Here is a 16,998-nt window from a genome sequence, read left to right on the forward strand (position 1 = left end):
TGTCGCTGGTTTTAAAAAAAGGTTTGCACAAGTTCCTGGAGGAAAAGTTTATAGTCTGCTGTTGAGATAGCCATGGGAGAAGCCACTTCTTGCCCTGGATCAGTGGCATGGACTGCTGTTACTATGGATTGGCCTCCTGAAGACGTATTCTGACTAATACCAAGTAATACCAGGAAGGATATTCTTATGTTCTTATGAATTAATTAAACTGGAGAAATCCAGGGTGAATCAGCAGAAACACCAAAGACTTGTTCCTGAAGGGGAAATCTTCTTTCCCTGTCCTGCTTCGTTTCCACCGCTCTTGTTTCTCAGTCACTGTCTGTTCTTCTAGCTAGATTTGTCCACTTGTAGCACCTGTAGTTTCCTGATGCGTTTCTTGATACACACTGAGATGGGTCTTGATCTCAGGCCTTGTAAGAACATAAGAATTGTCCTATTGGGTTAAGCGAAAGGTTCATCAAGCCTGGTATTCTTTCAACAGTGGGCAATAATTTGATTTTAACATATTAGGGATTATATTCCATTCTTGTGGTCACTGAAAGCAGTGCCATAGAAATACAGAGCTTAATTATGTGTTGAGAAAGAGAGAATATTTTTTTCCAGTTTAAATTGTACTCCAGCCATGACAGAGAACCAGTGAATGTGCTGTAGAGTCCAGTGAATTGGGCATCTTAAGTAAATTTTCAGCCATTTGACCTCTCTCCAATTATCTTAGAGGTTCCCCAACCCCAAGGGTTTGATTATACTCCTTGGTATCCAACTGTAACCATCCCAGAGCAAGCGTATAAAAGTGTATAATTGGAGATGAGGGAGTCCAGCAGTGAGAAGGGCACCGTCTGTGTAGAAATACACATGTTATCTGTGCGATTGTCCATTAATTAATCCATATAGTGCCTGAAAATGACCACAGAGGAACTTTCTGAATGTGGAATGGACATGGTCTGTAAAGTCAAAACACATGGTCGAAGTGTAGGCACATCTAATCTGGCTACCGCCACCTTCAGCCGTGTGCCAAGAACATAAGAACAGCCATATTGGGTCAGACTAAAGGTTCATCTAGACCAGTCTCCTGTTTCCACAGTGGTCAATCCTGGTTACAATTACCTGGCAGAAACCCAAAATTCTAGCAGAATTTATCATAAAGTCATTATCTATCAGTTAAATAAAGTTTCCATCTAAAAAATTTATATAAATTTCTCACTAGGGAATGGAGGTGAGCAGGAAAATAAATTTCGACTCGATTCGATTCAGCCTATTGAATTGGTTTTTTGATTCGGTTCGATTTTCCTGCCCAATTGGGTGTTTTTTTCAAACATCCTGGTGGGTTTATTTTATAGCCTCTTCACCCCCTTTGCCTTCTCCTAACCACACTGGCGCTGTGGTATAAACAAACAAAAAAGACTTTTCCTCTCTCTGTTAAATCCTAGCTCACGTTTACGGTCTTACACCAGCTCTGGCAGGATACACGTTTCAAATCTGACATATTGTAATCACAAAACGGAAAATAAAATTAGTTTTTCTACCTTTTGTTGTCTGGTCATTATTCAGATCTTGTTGGTCCCAGGTTCTGGTTGTCTTCTGATAACTTGCTTACCAGGGTCTCCTTCTTTCTTCTTTCTCCGTACTAACCATCCATCTGCCATCTCTGTCATCCCTTTCTGTTTCCTTTCCCTCCCCTGGAGGTCTGGCAACTTCCCTTTTTTCATCTCCATCCACGCAGCTGCAGTGATGGACCCCACCATCCCCAGATCCACCATCTCTCCTTTTCTCAACTACCCTTTCATCCAGCATCTCTCCCTCCTTCCCCACCACCCCAGGGTCAACCAGCTCTCTCTTTCTCTTCCCAACTACCCTCCTTTCCAGTATCTCTATCCCCCCCTTTGGGCTAACTTAAAGCATCTCCAGGGGGCCCCACGGTCCGGGCATCTCTTCCCCTTCTGTCCCTCTCCCTCTGTTCCCCTCACCTTCCCGGTCTCTTTTCACTCTTCTTGTTCAGAGGAGCCCCAACGTGGTAGTCATTCTCACAAGCTGCCAGCGCTTCCCTGAAGCTTTCCCTCTGTTGTGATCCACCCTCTCCCTGACTCAACTTCCTATTTATGCCTGGGTAGATCACAGTAGAGATAAAGCTTCAGGGCAGCGTCAGCAGCTTGTGAGAATGGCTGCCCCGCTGGGGCTTCTCCAAACAAGTCTGGGAAGGGATGTAGCAGGACAGAAGGGGAAGAGATACCCGGATGGGCCACACATTAGCTCTGGTCATGTGAGGTCCCCAAATTATTGGGGGTGCTCATGCACCCACAGAGCTGGTGCCTATGTTGCCAGATACTTGTAACCTGGGTTGGCCGTTATTGGCAACAGGATACTGGGCTTGAAGAACCTGCGGTCTGTTCCAGTATGGCAACTCCTATGTCTTTATGGCATGTAATAAGAAAGTATCAGAGCTTCCAAGTTACCCAGCTGCAGAGGGGAGATTGTAAATCAGACCTGTCGGCTCGGTTTTAGACATCCCTCCTCTCTGCTCTTCAGCCTTTTAGCTTTGACATCGCGGCTGCGCTAGAGCCTACATTTGCCCCTTCTTTTTGATCATTTCCACGTGCTTGCAGCCCCAGGCTCTAGCTTCCTTCGCGGCAGTGCAGGCGTTCCTCACGCGCAGACACAAGCGGAAGGAGTTTAGAGCAGAAGCTGAAGTTCATCTGTGAGCGGATCTAAGCCTTCCTCGACTTCCTGTCGGCAGGCGTCTGCTTCCGGTGAGCGGGAGGGATGGTTGGTGCAGATTTCGCCGTGTCTCTACTACTATTACTAATAGCGCTGAAACAGAGACAGAAACTGTCCAAGAGCAGCTTTAAGTTAGCGGTGCGGGGAGGAGTGTTGGGCCCCGAATCGGCGATGCTGATTTTTTAAAAAATACAAATTGATTCAAATCGATTCACCTAAAGTGAATCGGTTTGAATCGCAAATCGGGCAGCACTAGTGATCAGATCATTTGATCTCCTATGATCCATAGATCAATCATTCCAGGTCCGTACCTGAATTTGGTGGTGGCTGGTTTATATAAGCGTTGCCTTCTTTCCTAAAGGAATTCTTAAACAACATTATGGTTGTTTGATAAATTTCATTTGAATGAAATGGAAAAAAAAAGGGGGGGGGGTTTGCATAGATAATTAATATTTTTAGCACTTGTGGATAATCAGTTTAAATGGTGGGAAGGAAGGTTAGAGCATAAATGATTATAACATCAGATTCAGGTTACGGACCAGGAATGTTATGATCTGCTGACCTCTGTTCTCTAGTGAGAAATTTATATAGATTTTTTAGATGGAAACTTTATTTAACTGATAGATAATGACGTTATGATAAATTCTGCTAGAATTTAGTGTGAAATACAATTAAAGTTCTGACACACAAAGTCTCATGCAAACATCATGTTACCCATATTTTTTCTATACTGCTTATATTGGGTAAGATGGAATTTTAGGTCTAATTTCTTTGATATCTTAGAAACCCAAAGAGCAGCAACATTCCAGAGCTGAAATTGTGATGTCATTATGCCTCATTCCACCAATAAGATCCATCCTTGATTGTCCTATACTTGCCTCACATAAGAACAAAAGAATAACTCTACTGGGTCACTTCAATGGTCCATCAAGCCCATTTCCAACAGTGGCCAATCTAAGTCACAAGTAGCTGGTAGAAGCCCAAATAGTCACAACATTCTATGCTACTGATTCAGAGCAACCAGTGCCTTCCCCCATGTCCATCTCAATAGCACACTATGGTCTTTTCCTCCAGAAACTTGTCTAAACCTTTCTTAAACCCAGCGATGCTAACTGCTGTAGCCACATCTTCTGGCAACAAATTCCACAACTTAACTATTCTCCAAGTGAAAAAAAATTTCCTCCCATTGTTTTAAAAGTATTCTCATGTAATTTCATTGTGTCCCCTGGCTTTTCTACTTTTTGAAAGGATGAAAAATTGATTCACTCTTATCCTTTCTATACAACCCAGGATTTTGTAGAAACTAACAGACCATGAAGGCAGGAATTCTATGTTTACTGCAAACCTTTGCCACTCCAAGATTTCTGTAATGACTGTGGACTTGGCTCAAACCTTCAAATCCTCTTTATCTTTCAGGCTCAGAAGAATATTCTTGGCATGCTGAGCAGGTATAATCTAGAGAGGTTTGGCAAGCTGGTGTCTGCGGTTATCACCAGCTCCTGGCCAAAGAATGGAAATGGGAAACCCCTGGATGACTTTGACGACGTCTTGCGACATCTGCATGAGTGGCCAGATGTGCAGCACATCTTTAAACTGTATGGTAAGAGACGCTTTTGGTTTTATTTCTTGTGATTTGTTTCTGATGCCGAATGTCATCCGCTTAACATTTCTGGCATCCTTGCAGGCTCTGATGGGAAGATCTTGGAGCAGCTTACAGAGGATGCCAGACATTTGATGGGGGTTGCAGAATCTGTGTTCCAGCAGGTGACGGAGAGCCTGATGAGCGGGACACTGCTGGTCAAGCACTTGGCGTGCATCACCCGCAAAAAGGAGCAGTTTCTCTGCATCTGGAATTTGAGTAAGGAAACCATTTCCTGTCGCTGCCTGTTAACCTGAGCGAGTTCCTTGTGTAGTCATGGCCAGAATTGCCATCAGTCTTCAAACTTTATTTAAAATATTTATAAATCACGCTCTCTGACATCTTCTAGGCAGTGTACAAAATTAAAAAACACAAGAAATTTAAAACCGGACACAAAACAGAAACATTGCTTTAATCAAAAGTTACATCGTTTTAACGGTTGAGTCACTCTGAAAGTAATGTTAGTGAAATCAAGACGTTCAAGGGTCAATTTGTAAGAACAACTACCCTTTGAATTGCTTCTTAAACTGATACTTAGTATGTCATAAGGCAAAGTGTTCTAGAGTCAAGAACCTTCAACTTTAGCCATTGTAGAACAATAGATATCATTGGTTTGAAAGTTGGGATCTCGGGTCCACAATACCATTTATATTTTTTTCACTCAGGACTTTTTATTTATTTATTTATAATCCACTTGATGCCTAAATGGCTCATAATAAAACGTATGCAATATCAATAAACAGAACATAACTTTAAATAAAAAACAGCAATAAAATGATCAAAAGAAATAAAAACAAAAGATAAAAAGAATCTTCTCGTCTTACTCTCTTTCAAAAACTCATTTCACCTGTCACAATAACAGGAATTTAACAGTTATCAGAAGATCTTAAAATGTGATTGCAACGATACATTCTGAGAAGCAGCTGCAAGTGCTAATGGCATAGTAAAGGCGGGAGGGGCACGGATTGCCCAAGGCACCGTCAGCCCCCTCCCCCCCCCGGACCTCTTTAATTCTTTTGCAGGTGCAAACAGCATCTCCAAACTGCTCGTGCCAGCCTCGGTTCTCCCTCTGAAATTACTTTCTGGACGTAGGGCCAGGAAATGACATCATCGGGAGAGCCAAGGCTTGTGCAGATGAGGATGGAGCTTAGGCATTGGTGGAATGAGGCATTATGACATCACAATCTCAGCTCTAGAATGTTCCTACTTAGGATTTTAAAGTGTTTGAGGCTTGTGCAGATGAGGATGGAGCTTAGGCATTGGTGGAATGAGGCATTATGACATCACAATCTCAGCTCTAGAATGTTCCTACTTAGGATTTTAAAGTGTTTGAGGCTTGTGCAGATGAGGATGGAGCTTGCAGGAATGGGGCAGGGCAGGAAAAGAACTTGATGGGAAAATGAGCTGCAGGGACAGGGAAAAATTTGTCCCCATGTTATTCTCTACTTCATTGCCCTGCTGTATACATAGAAGCATTCATTCGTCAGCAGGCTGTTGAAATGATGTTGAACGTAAATCCCTTCTGAGCTCTGTCAAAATACAGAGCTTGTTGGATCTGTTGTCGGTGATGGTCTCTGTAAGAAACTCATAGGCTGAGTGTGATAGAAGGGAATTCCTGTTTAGATTTGACAAATTAAGATGGAAATCTAGTGCAATCAACACAAGAGAATTTCTTAAACTCAAGATGCAAATGAAGCTGAGGCTGAGTGACGTCACACCCAGAAAGTGTAATATCCCACCCCATGTGCTCTCGATAGATTTGCAGGTGATAAAGTGTTAAGCGTTGCTTCCTTCATTTTATTTTGTGGCACTGTTGGCAGTTTGCCACTTCACCGTCTCCCCTGCTGGTTGGTGTACGCATGGAGACGTTAGATAGGGGATGGGGGTTGATTCTCATTGAACTTTCTCGGTTTCTTTTTTTCCAGAACAAAAGAATTTATCAGCTTCTGAGAAAGAGTTGAAGGATCACATGAAGCAGGTGCTGGCTCAGAGGGAGATGGAGTTGAAGCAGCTGCTGACGGAGAGGGAGTGGGCAAACAGTCTCTTGAAGATGTGTCTGAACGTGGACGAATTTGTGCACGGTGAATCCCTTTTACTATTTGTATTTTCCCATGAACTTCTTCCTTCTCTGTTAGGCAAATAAATGCACAGCAGTGAGCAAGGTGCCAGAACAGTCTAGAAAGCTGAATTATTGCATTCCTTACTAAGCTGAGTTTGAGTTCACAGTGGTCCATGTGAGTGATTTGGGATTTGCTAGTACAGTAGGAATGACTTCTCAGAAAAATTGGGGGGGATAAAGTTGAGACAATCAAATGTCTGCAACTCATCGACTTAGGGCTGGTGACATTTTGAAGAGTGATGTACCATGCTAGTTATATTACGAGCATAATTTGTTCCAGAAGCATGCTTGTAAACCAAATTGCTCATATATCAAAGGGAGTTTCCCCATAATAAGTAAGGGAAACTCACTTGATTTGTTCCCACCCCCCGAGGCCACTGGCACTGCTCCACCCACCCCCGAGAATCGGCATCCTTCACCAGCCCATACAGAAGCCTTGCCCCATCTGGCACCGGCACGCAGATCTCAGAGATCTCTGAGAATCTCGGAGAGAGTGAGAACCAGAAGGCCTTGAGCATGCGCAGATGCTCAAGGTCCAGACAACAGGAAGGATCTTCGTTCACTGGCATGCCCTGTAGGCTGCGTGCCGGTGCCAGATGGGGTAAGGCTTCTGTTTGGGTGGGCGGAGGATGCCTGTTCGCGCAGGAGGGCGTTCGCGAGCGGGAGGGGAGCGATGCTGGTTCACGGGTGGGTGGGTGGGGGAGTAGCGATGTTCACAAATCAAGTCAACGCTCAGTTTGCGAGTCATGATTTGCAAGAATGTTTTGTTTGTCTTGCAAAACACTCGCAAACCGAGGTTTGACTGTAATTCCTTTGTGTTTCATCTGCATCTGGCAGATTTCTCTTTCTTGTAAACCACTCTGAGCAGTTAAGGTATAGCGGGTTATAAATAAATAATAATTATTATTATTAGGATGTTGGAATGTGGAGGAGAGGCGGTTTTGTGACTGGTAGTCCCTGCAGTACCCTTTTTAATTTTTTTTGCTCCAGCCGAGGAGTACCACACCATACCGTACATTTTCTTCTATACCACAAGGATTCAGTGTGGTTTACAAGATTTCTAATCGGTGGTCATGAACAATGAATTATAGGTTGAAGAAATGGGAATGTCTTTGGATTGTCTTCCCAACCATACACACTCCTATAAATTAATTATTTAATTTAAAAGGTCCTTTTTCTTTATATTTCTGGGCCAGAAACCCAGAGCTCTGCCCGGTACCGTTCTTAGGTTCCATCTACTGGAGTCTCCGTCAAAGCTCACTCCAGCCCATCTTAACCATCCCAGCCATCGAAACCCTCCCCAGCCCGTTCTCAACTGAATGTCCATATACGGGACACAGACCGTGCAATTCTGCCCAGTACTTGCGAGATTGATGGGAATGGATGATATAGTATGGAATATGATGGCCATCAGATAGCAAATAGTAACCTTATGCCTCAAGGCTTTGTGAGAAAAAAATTCCATTACTTTTTCTCTCCCTATTGCCGTACATTATCATTCATGATTAGAACTGGTAAATATGTGCAATGTCTCTGAAATGGAACGGATTGTAACCTGGCTGTTTTGTTTTAAAGTGAAAACTGAAGAACTGAAGAAGAAGCTGAGGGAGGACCTGGGTTTGAAGCCACTTAATGAGGTGGTGGTAGTGGACATTTTGGGGCACCAGCCCTGTACTGTGATCCACTTCGGCTTGAGCCAGGAGATGAAAGGCATAGCTAGTCAAATTCACTTCTTCAAGGACAGCGGCATCTTCAAGTTGTACTGGGAAAGGCAAGCCCAAGGCCTGCTAGTCCAAGATGAGTCAGAGGACACAGAAGATAATGACGACGAAATCAAGAAAGAGCTGAACCTAGAAGCGCTAGAAAAAGTGTTCTCTCCCTGTTTGAGGAAATACCGAGCCCTTTATGAGGAACTAAAATCTGGAAAACTGAGGTTTGCAGTTGTAGATGATGTGTTCAGAAGCTATAAAGACAACTATGAAGACCTGAGGCAGGATTTACAGATCATGTGTTGCCTGGAGGTGGGAAGCCAAAGAGAATGGATAAATGATCGACTCCAACAGATCCAACAGTATCATCAGCTCCACCTGGCCATTGATTCTGCCAAGGTCATCGCACAGGTCAAGGAAGACTTCAGGCTCTCTGGAGACTTCAGAATCCTGCAGACCTTCTTAGATTTTGTAAGTATGCTGCAAATGCATTCCATTGAAATCTGAGGCCAGTATAGAGCTTGCTCCAGGTCTTCACGACTTTGTGCAGGACAGGGAGGGCAGATCTGTAAGAGGGAAGCGAGTTTCTGTTTTATTAGGGTTTGTGGAAAGAAGGTTTTTGTTCAGGAAACATGCATGCTGCCACTTTTACATTCGTGTCCTAAGAGAGGATATTACATGGGTATCATAAGAACCACTAAAGCCGAATAGCCTCACTCCTTGTGTCTGTCTCATTGCACAGGCTGACGACTTTGAGGTTTTCAAGCAGCAGCAGCTGTCTTGTATCGATGATGAGCTGGTGCGGATGAAGCAAGAGCTGTCGGAGATCAGTGAGACACGGCGGGAGTGTCTGAAGGAAGTCACGAACAGAAGGGATTTTGTCAACTGGGTCACTGATGCCCTGAAAGGTAAAACCCCCCTAATCACGCTTCATTAGGCATCATGGCTTACATAAAAATGATGTCTCAATTACCCGAGTTTGTGCATCAATCCCCTTTCCTTCCCATGTTTAAAAGCAGACTGAAAACCCACCTTTCTGATATAGCCTTCAGTTTATAACCCTACTCCCTCTGCCTTCTAACCCAGCCAGCTGATTAACCCTTCCCCTTAACTGTATCCATGACATCCTGTTTGTCTATCTTGGCTGTTTACATTGTAAGCTCTTTGGAACAGGGACTGTCTTCTTTGTGACTCTGTACGGTGTTGCGTACGTCTGGTAGCGCTATAGAAATAATTCATAGTAGTATTGTGAAGAGTTTCAGTCTTTGGGAAGCAGAGCTGAGATTGTGATGTCATAATGCCTCATTCCACCAATAAGAGCCAACCTCATCAGTGATGTCACAATGGCTTCATTGTCCTGTACTCTCCTCTGCCCTCCAACCCAGCCAGCTGATTAACCCTTCCCCTTAACTGAATACATGACATCCTGTTTGTCTGTCTTGCCTGTTTAGATTGTAAGCTCTTTGAGCAGGGACTCACTCTTCTTTGTGGCTCTGTACAGTGCTGCGTGCGTCTGATAGCGCTATAGATATAATTAATAGTAGTGGTAGCAGTCTCACAAGGAAAATTAATTTCAGCTACCAACAGACCTTGGAGAAAACAGGTGGGGGAGGGAGGAAACTCATCTTTTGATAGCTCTCTGAATCGTCGATCTGAAGAACTTAATTCTAGAAGTTTTCTGAATCTTAACACAATTCCAGTATATTTAAAGAAATTTTACAGACACCAGTCGAATTTCTCTTAGAAAAGTCTGAAAAAAATATCATTTTGAGAGGAGACAGGTGAGCGACAATATTAGGAGAACTTTAAACCTACTATGGGAAGTAGGCAGAGGCCAAGACAAAGCAGTTTTGATATCAGTGGATGCTGAGAAAGCATTCGATAGGGTTATCTGGGGGTTTCTATGGGATGTGATGGATAGGATGGGACTGGGGGGCATGTTTGGAGAATGGGTTCGGGCCCTCTATGCTGCACCTAGGGCCTGTTTGCGGATAAACCAATCGTACACTGACTTTTTTCCTATCCTTAGGGGAACTCGACAGGGATGCCCGCTCTCCCCATTACTGTTTGCGGTATCGCTTGAACCCCTGGCTTTGGCCATAAGACATCATACATCCTTGGTTGGGATTGTTATTGGGGAAGTAGAGCACAGAATAGCGATGTTTGCAGATGATATCCTTCTATATGTGGGAAAACCTGAGTCATCCATACCTCATCTCTTAACGATATTTGATACTTATGGGAAGATTTCAGGATTCAAAGTAAATCTAGAGAAAACTGAAATCTTGAATCTGACTCTGACACAGGGCGAGGTAACTACGCTACAGGACACATTCCCCTTCAAATGGGCTGAGCAGGGAATTAGGTACCTGGGGATCTATATCCCTTCGGATCTCCAAAAACTCTATGAAAAGAATTACTTGCCAATCTACCGTAAAATTAGAACTGATTTACAAGGGTGGCACAGTCTTTGGGTGTCATGGTGGGGCAGGATAGCGATTATTAAAATGAATGTACTACCCAGGCTGTTATTCCTTTTTCAGACTTTGCCTCTATCGGTCCCTTTGGGAGAGTTAAAGAGACTGGGAAAGGAAATACGAAGTTTTGTTTGGCAACGTAAATCACCAAGACTTTCACAATCCTTGTTGTGGGCACCCAGGGAGGTAGGAGGGAGGGGATTACCCAATTTGGTGTGGTATTATCAGGCGGCACAGTTGAAACTAGTGCTAGACTGGGAAATAGGGGAATATAAAAGTGGGATACAATTGGAACAGTTATATAGTACAGAGGAACCTTTGAAAACTAGGCAATGGTCCTCTGGGTCGCAGAGTAGATGGGTCCAGAGCATATCGAACCCCTTTGTGCAGCATTTGGTGCGTTTATGGACCCAAATGCGCAAACAGATGGGTGGTGGGGCCAGAGTCTCCTCAATGGCAAATATAACTACTGAATCTTTATTTCCAGCAGGCCGAGACAATCGAGCCTTTCAACGATGGTCTCAAAAAGGGATCAGTAAATTTCGAGATTTACTGGGGGAGGATGGGATCATTTCATTTACCACTATTCAGCAGAAATATGATATAACAGAGGATGACTACTTTGCATACTTGCAAATTAGACATTTTATGGTGGCGCAGGGTTGGGGATCGGGACTCCACTTAGAAAAGGAACCGATGGAAAATCTTTGGTTATTACTACAGAGGGTTCCGAAACCATTATCAGTGATATATCAATATAGGCGGGGTAGCTCGACTACTACTTACCTTTATCGAAAACAATGGGAGAGGGATTTAGACATACGGATGTCTATTAATGACTGGGAAACAGTTTGTAGGGAAACCTATAAAGCCTCTTCCTGTGCATTACTACAGGAGAATGCTTATAAAGTATTAACACGATGGTACTTCACTCCGGATCGACTACATAAAATGTTTCCTGGAACATCAGCACTTTGTTGGAGATGTGGTCTGCATGAGGGGACCTTTATGCATATTTGGTGGGAATGTAGGATCATTCAACCATTTTGGTTATATGTGACTAACAAACTATCTGAATGTCTGGGTGAATGTGTGGGGGCGTCTCCTCAGAGCTGTCTCTTGGGGCTACATAATAATAGGGAAAGATCATGGCAAACAAAAATTTTGAGATGGGGTTTGGCGGCAGCGAAATGTCTTGTTGCCAACCATTGGAAAAATGTTGCAGCTCCCTCACAGAATGCATGGGTAAACCGACTGCTATCGATTGGTAAGATGGAAATGGCACTGGCTAAGAGGCGACATACATATACAACGTACTTGCTTACATGGAATAAATTGGAAGAAATATTGGAGGCTTTTTAGGGGATCTCTCGAAATTACATGTTTTGTTGTCTGCCAGAAGTATGGGGACCGGGAGGGGGGGGGTATGGGTGATATTGTGGAAGGGGAATTGGATTTATGGGGAGAAATTGGGGCTAGACTGAATATAATGGAACGGGTTTCAAGAATATTACAAGAAGCGGGATTAAGTTGTTATTTCAAAAGCATGGTTCAACTGTTTGTTTTATTTGCTCCTCCTCGGCTGATGGGGAGTGGTTGATATTGTATTATGGATGTCATTTGTAACATACAAACGTTTTTTCAATAAATATCTAAATATTAAAAAAAAAAAAAAAAGTCATTTTGAGCACAGCTGGCAGATGTGAATCGGATTGCCATCTGGTTACATAAGGCTAGATAGAGCTGCTTTGCAAAAAACTCAGATCTCTTGTCACTTTATCTGAGACTATAATTGCATTTCTCTTTTAAATCTTTCTTTTCTGATGTGAATAACCTCCGTGTGGACAGTTTCTCTGCAAACATATGCATCATCTCCCTTATTTGGTTCAGTGGCACTTCTTTTGTACGTGTTTAACATTTGGAGATCTTTGTTCAGATGAACTCGCGCTTCATTTGTGATTTGGGCAGACAGAATTTACAAGGGCAGGGTGAGATCTTTATTCTGTTTCTGTCCCCTATTTAATGCATGTCACCATAGGCCAAGCTCTGGCTGCTGCAATTTGAGTTTATACATTCAGCCAAATGACTGATAAACAGAGATATCAGGGTTCAAATCCCACTGTGGCTGCGTGTGATCTTGGGAAGGTCAAGGAAAGCTCCATTGCCTCAGGAACAAACCTAGGCTGAGAGACAGGGAAATGCCTTCCTAAATGCAGCTTATCTTGAACGGCCACTGAAAAAGTTGTGAACTGAATCCAAAATCCCTTCCCTTGAACTAGCTAAGAGCATAAGAATAACCTTACTGGGTCACACCAATGGTCCATCAAGCCCAGTAACCCGTTCTCACCGTGGCCAAACCAGGTCACTAGTACCTGGCCAAAACCCAAAGAGTAGTAAGATTACGGAACCCAAAATAGCAACATTCCATGTTATCGATCCAGGGCAAGCAGTGGCTTCTCCCATGTCTTTCTCAATAACAGACTGTGGACTTTTCCTCCAGGAATTTGTCCAAACATTTCTTAAAATCAGCTATGCTATCTGCTCTTACCACAACCTCTGGCAACGTGTTCCAGAGCTTAACTGTTGTCTGAGTGAAAAAATATTTCCTCCTATTAGTTTTGAAAGTACTTCCCTGTAACTTCATCGAGTGTCCCCTAGTCTTCGTAATTCTTGATGGAGTGAAAAATCGATCCACTTGTGCCCGTTCTACTCCACTCAGGATTTTGTAGACTTCAATCCTATCTCCCCTCAACCGTCTCTTTTCCAAGCTGAAGAGCCCCAACCTTTTAGTCTTTCCTCATACGAGAGGAGTTCCATCCCCTTTACCATATTGGTCGCTCTTCTTTGAACCTTTCTAGTGTCGCTATATCTTTCTTCCCAGTTAGAGTTAGCAAGTTAAGTACTGTCTTTCTACATGTCTGATAACTTATCTCCATGCTTCTCACACGCAAATAAAAAATGAAAGAAAACAACTGTGAAATCTGTAGCGCAGAGGTTCCAAGCTGTGGTCTGTGGAACTCCGTTTTTCTGACTGCCATGCCGGCCGGCTGGCAGCTGAACCCCAATCCCAAAAGAAGTTGCACATTTTCCCCTTAGGTGTTTAGGCACCAAAGTTGTCGGGGTGTCCAGGACTCCACCAGCCATGGAGACACATTCACACCCCAGGAGGATCCCTGATCTTGCTCTGCAAACTCTGATTGGTGCCCCTCCTCCTCAACCAGCCCTTCTGGTGATTTTTAGTTTAGAGATCCCTGCTGTAGAAAGCAGTTTTAGATGAAGTGTTTCACTCTTCATATTTATTTTATTTATTTAAAAAATTGTTATGCCGCCTAAAAACCTCAGCAGTTTACATATTTCATCTTCTTTTCGACTCCCAAGCTTTTTTTTTTGTAAATCTTTATTAGTTTTCAATTATTAACAGTGCAATACAGTGAATTTAAACATAAACGAATCAAACAAAAGCACTTTAAATATACAAATAATTCAGCAACAAACATTTTCACCCCCCTCCTCCCATTAACTAATGAAAATAAAACCACATGTATAATTTCAATAAAATAGATATAATGAATAATAATTATAATGTTTTCCCATCTCCCTGGATGTGTAAGGAGGTCAGATAAAAAGAAAAGGTATATGACAACTATTGTGACTCAATAAATGATGTCAATGGGCTCCACCCCTATATCCTCAAATTTCAGCATTCATTCTTTCCTGTTTGTAACTAGAACATAAGTTTGCCCACCAGAAAGTATAATTAAGTCTTTTTTTTCTTGACTTTTCTTAGGTGTGCTTTCCTGCCCTTTCATTTCTATCCTCATCCTCGGATACTGAGAGCTTATAATTTTAGTTTCTTTAGGGCTTAGAGCCTCATTTAATGTCTGTTAGCAAAGCTAAAAAATCAAGCCTGTAGCAGGATTGGCTCTGGGTTTAGGTGTCCCTGAAATGTTATGGAGTTTGAGCTTGTGTTGTGTTTTGAAGGGGTGTGTTCCGCCACTTATTTCTGTCAAATGGGATGATCATTGACACTCAGAAAAGCACACAGACAATATAAAGCATAAACAATAATGCTTTATTATTGTTATATTAGAATTAAATATAAAATAGCATCACCTTGCCCCATACAACGACCATCTTCACAATTTGGAATCCTTGCAATTGATAGATGGGTGGACCAAAGGACTGTCCCTTTAGACATCGTGGCTTCTCCCTTCAGACATCATGGATTCTAAGGTTAGAGGCAGAATTCCGTTTATATAGGATGAGAGACTGCTGAGTTCATAATAAGAACAGCTGGTCCTGTTATTATGATTCAGGCACCCCCCGGTCCTGGTCTTTTGTTAAGTCAGGATGTCAGAGAAGCAGACTTTGATGTTATCCAGGAGGTGTTACAGAGCCCGGTTTCCCATCTGACTTTACTGATGTGATTTGAGAGGCACGCAGGCAAAAGGAAATCAGGATGTCAGCTAAGCAGACTTGTTGCAGAAACCATCTGGTTTCACTGTCCTTTGGAGATCAAGGAGGTCAGGATGTCAGCTAAGCAAGCTTATTGCAGAAACCATCTGGTTTCACTGTCCTTTGGAGATCAAGGAGGTCAGGATGTCAGATAAGCAAGGAGGTGTTGCAGTTTACTGTCTCTTTGATGCTATCCAGGCGACAGCAGGCAAAGGAAATCAGGATGTCAGATAAACAGACTTTACTGTCCTTTTGGTGCTGTCAAGGTAACACTCAGGACAAGGAGGTCAGATAAGCAGAATTTCAGATAAGCAGACTTGAGGATACATGTCAGTAATATGCTGAGGCATAACAGGGTGTGTGGCCTAGTGGTTAAAGTTACAGCCTCAGCACCCTGAGGTTGTGGCTTCAAACCTATGTTGCTCCTTGTGACCCTGGGCAAGTCACTTACTCCCCCCGTTGCCCCAGGTACATTAGATAGATTATGAGCCCACCAGAATAGACAGGGTAAAATGCTTGAGTATCAGAATAAATTCATGGAAACCGTTCTGAGCTCCCCTGGGAGAACAGTATAGAAAATTGAACAAATAAATAGTGTGAAGAGTTTCAGCCTCTGATAACCAGAGCTGGTATTGTGATGTCACAATGTCTCATTGCACCAATAAGAGCCAACCTCATCAGTGATGTCACAATGGCTTCATTGTCCTATACTTGGCTCACTTTTACTACATTTTGGTTTCAAGAGTGGTGCAGTGGTTAAAGCTACAGCCTCAGCACCCCGAGGTTGTGGCTTCAAACCCATGCTGCTCCTTGTGACCCTGGGCAAGTCACTTAATCCCCCCTTGCCCCAGGTACATTAGATAGATTGTGAGCCCACTGGGACAGGTAGTAAAAATGCTTGAAGTCCCTCTATGTAAACTGCTTTGAGGGTGGTTGTCAAACGAGTCCCAATCCCTTTCTTACTGGTGCTCGTTTTGGGGTGTCTCTTGCATGTGTAATACAGTTTCATTTTTCTCTTCACCTGCTGTTTGCCGCATCGTTTCTTCTTCCCTCTTCAGATCTCAACGAGCTTAAAGTCTTCATAGAGTTGGCATCTATCTCGGCGGGTGAAAATGACATGGATGTGGACCGCGTGGCGTGCTTTCACGATGCTGTCTTTGGATACTCTGCCTTACTCTATGAGCTGAAGAACAACAAGGGCTTTGCAGGGCTTATGCTGTGTTTACAGAAGCTGTGGAAGGCTCTGGAGAGTGATAGAAATCTGCCCAAAAAATTGGTAACGAATTTTGCTCAAATAATATTCAGCTGGCATTGGCATTTAACCTTGACAAATTCTCATTAAAATCTAGCAGCCAGTCCAAAATCAGAATATTTCACTTCACTGGAATAATGCTGGATAGATGGGAAAAGGGGAAGTTTGGGAGACTGGAGGAATCCTTTCCCAAATCAGCAGTAGCTCTTTCCGAAATGGATTTACTAAGGCTCTACCCACCGGCAGAGAATAGGGAAAAAGACACTTTAGTTCAGATGTATCTGCAAATTGCTGATAGAATCCAGCAGGCTGTTGCCTATGTGAAAGCACTCCCTTGATAGGTGAAATAAATCTCTGTCCTTTTTTTTTTTTCCTCTCCCCCTCTCTTTTTTCTCTTTTTCTTCTTTTCTCTTTTTTCTCTCCTTTCTTTTTTCTTTCTTTTTTTCTCCTTTTTCTTTCTTTTTTTCTTCTATTTTTTTTCTTTCTTCTTTCTTTTCTTCTTCTTTTTCTTTCTTTTCTATTTTTTTTTCTGTCTCCCCCCAACCTTCACCTGGTTCTCCTTCTCTTTCTCTCTCTCCCCCCACAAACCTTCACCTGGTTCTCTCTCTTTTTTCTGTTTCATGCAATTAATGTGG

The 16,998-nt window shown here is 42.9% G+C and overlaps 1 protein-coding gene across 1 annotated transcript in view; it reads left to right on the plus strand.

Moving 5' to 3' along the window:
• RNF213 (ring finger protein 213) overlaps positions 1-16,998 on the plus strand; it is a 194,263-nt gene that overhangs the window by 83,233 nt on the left and 94,032 nt on the right. The window contains 6 exon segments of the mRNA XM_033962240.1: positions 4,129-4,312; positions 4,397-4,570; positions 6,277-6,432; positions 8,046-8,650; positions 8,922-9,087; positions 16,170-16,387. Coding sequence (XP_033818131.1) covers positions 4,129-4,312; positions 4,397-4,570; positions 6,277-6,432; positions 8,046-8,650; positions 8,922-9,087; positions 16,170-16,387 — 1,503 coding nt within the window.

This window comes from Geotrypetes seraphini, chromosome 10 (assembly GCF_902459505.1).
Source record: "Geotrypetes seraphini chromosome 10, aGeoSer1.1, whole genome shotgun sequence".
Classification (NCBI taxonomy): domain Eukaryota; kingdom Metazoa; phylum Chordata; class Amphibia; order Gymnophiona; family Dermophiidae; genus Geotrypetes; species Geotrypetes seraphini.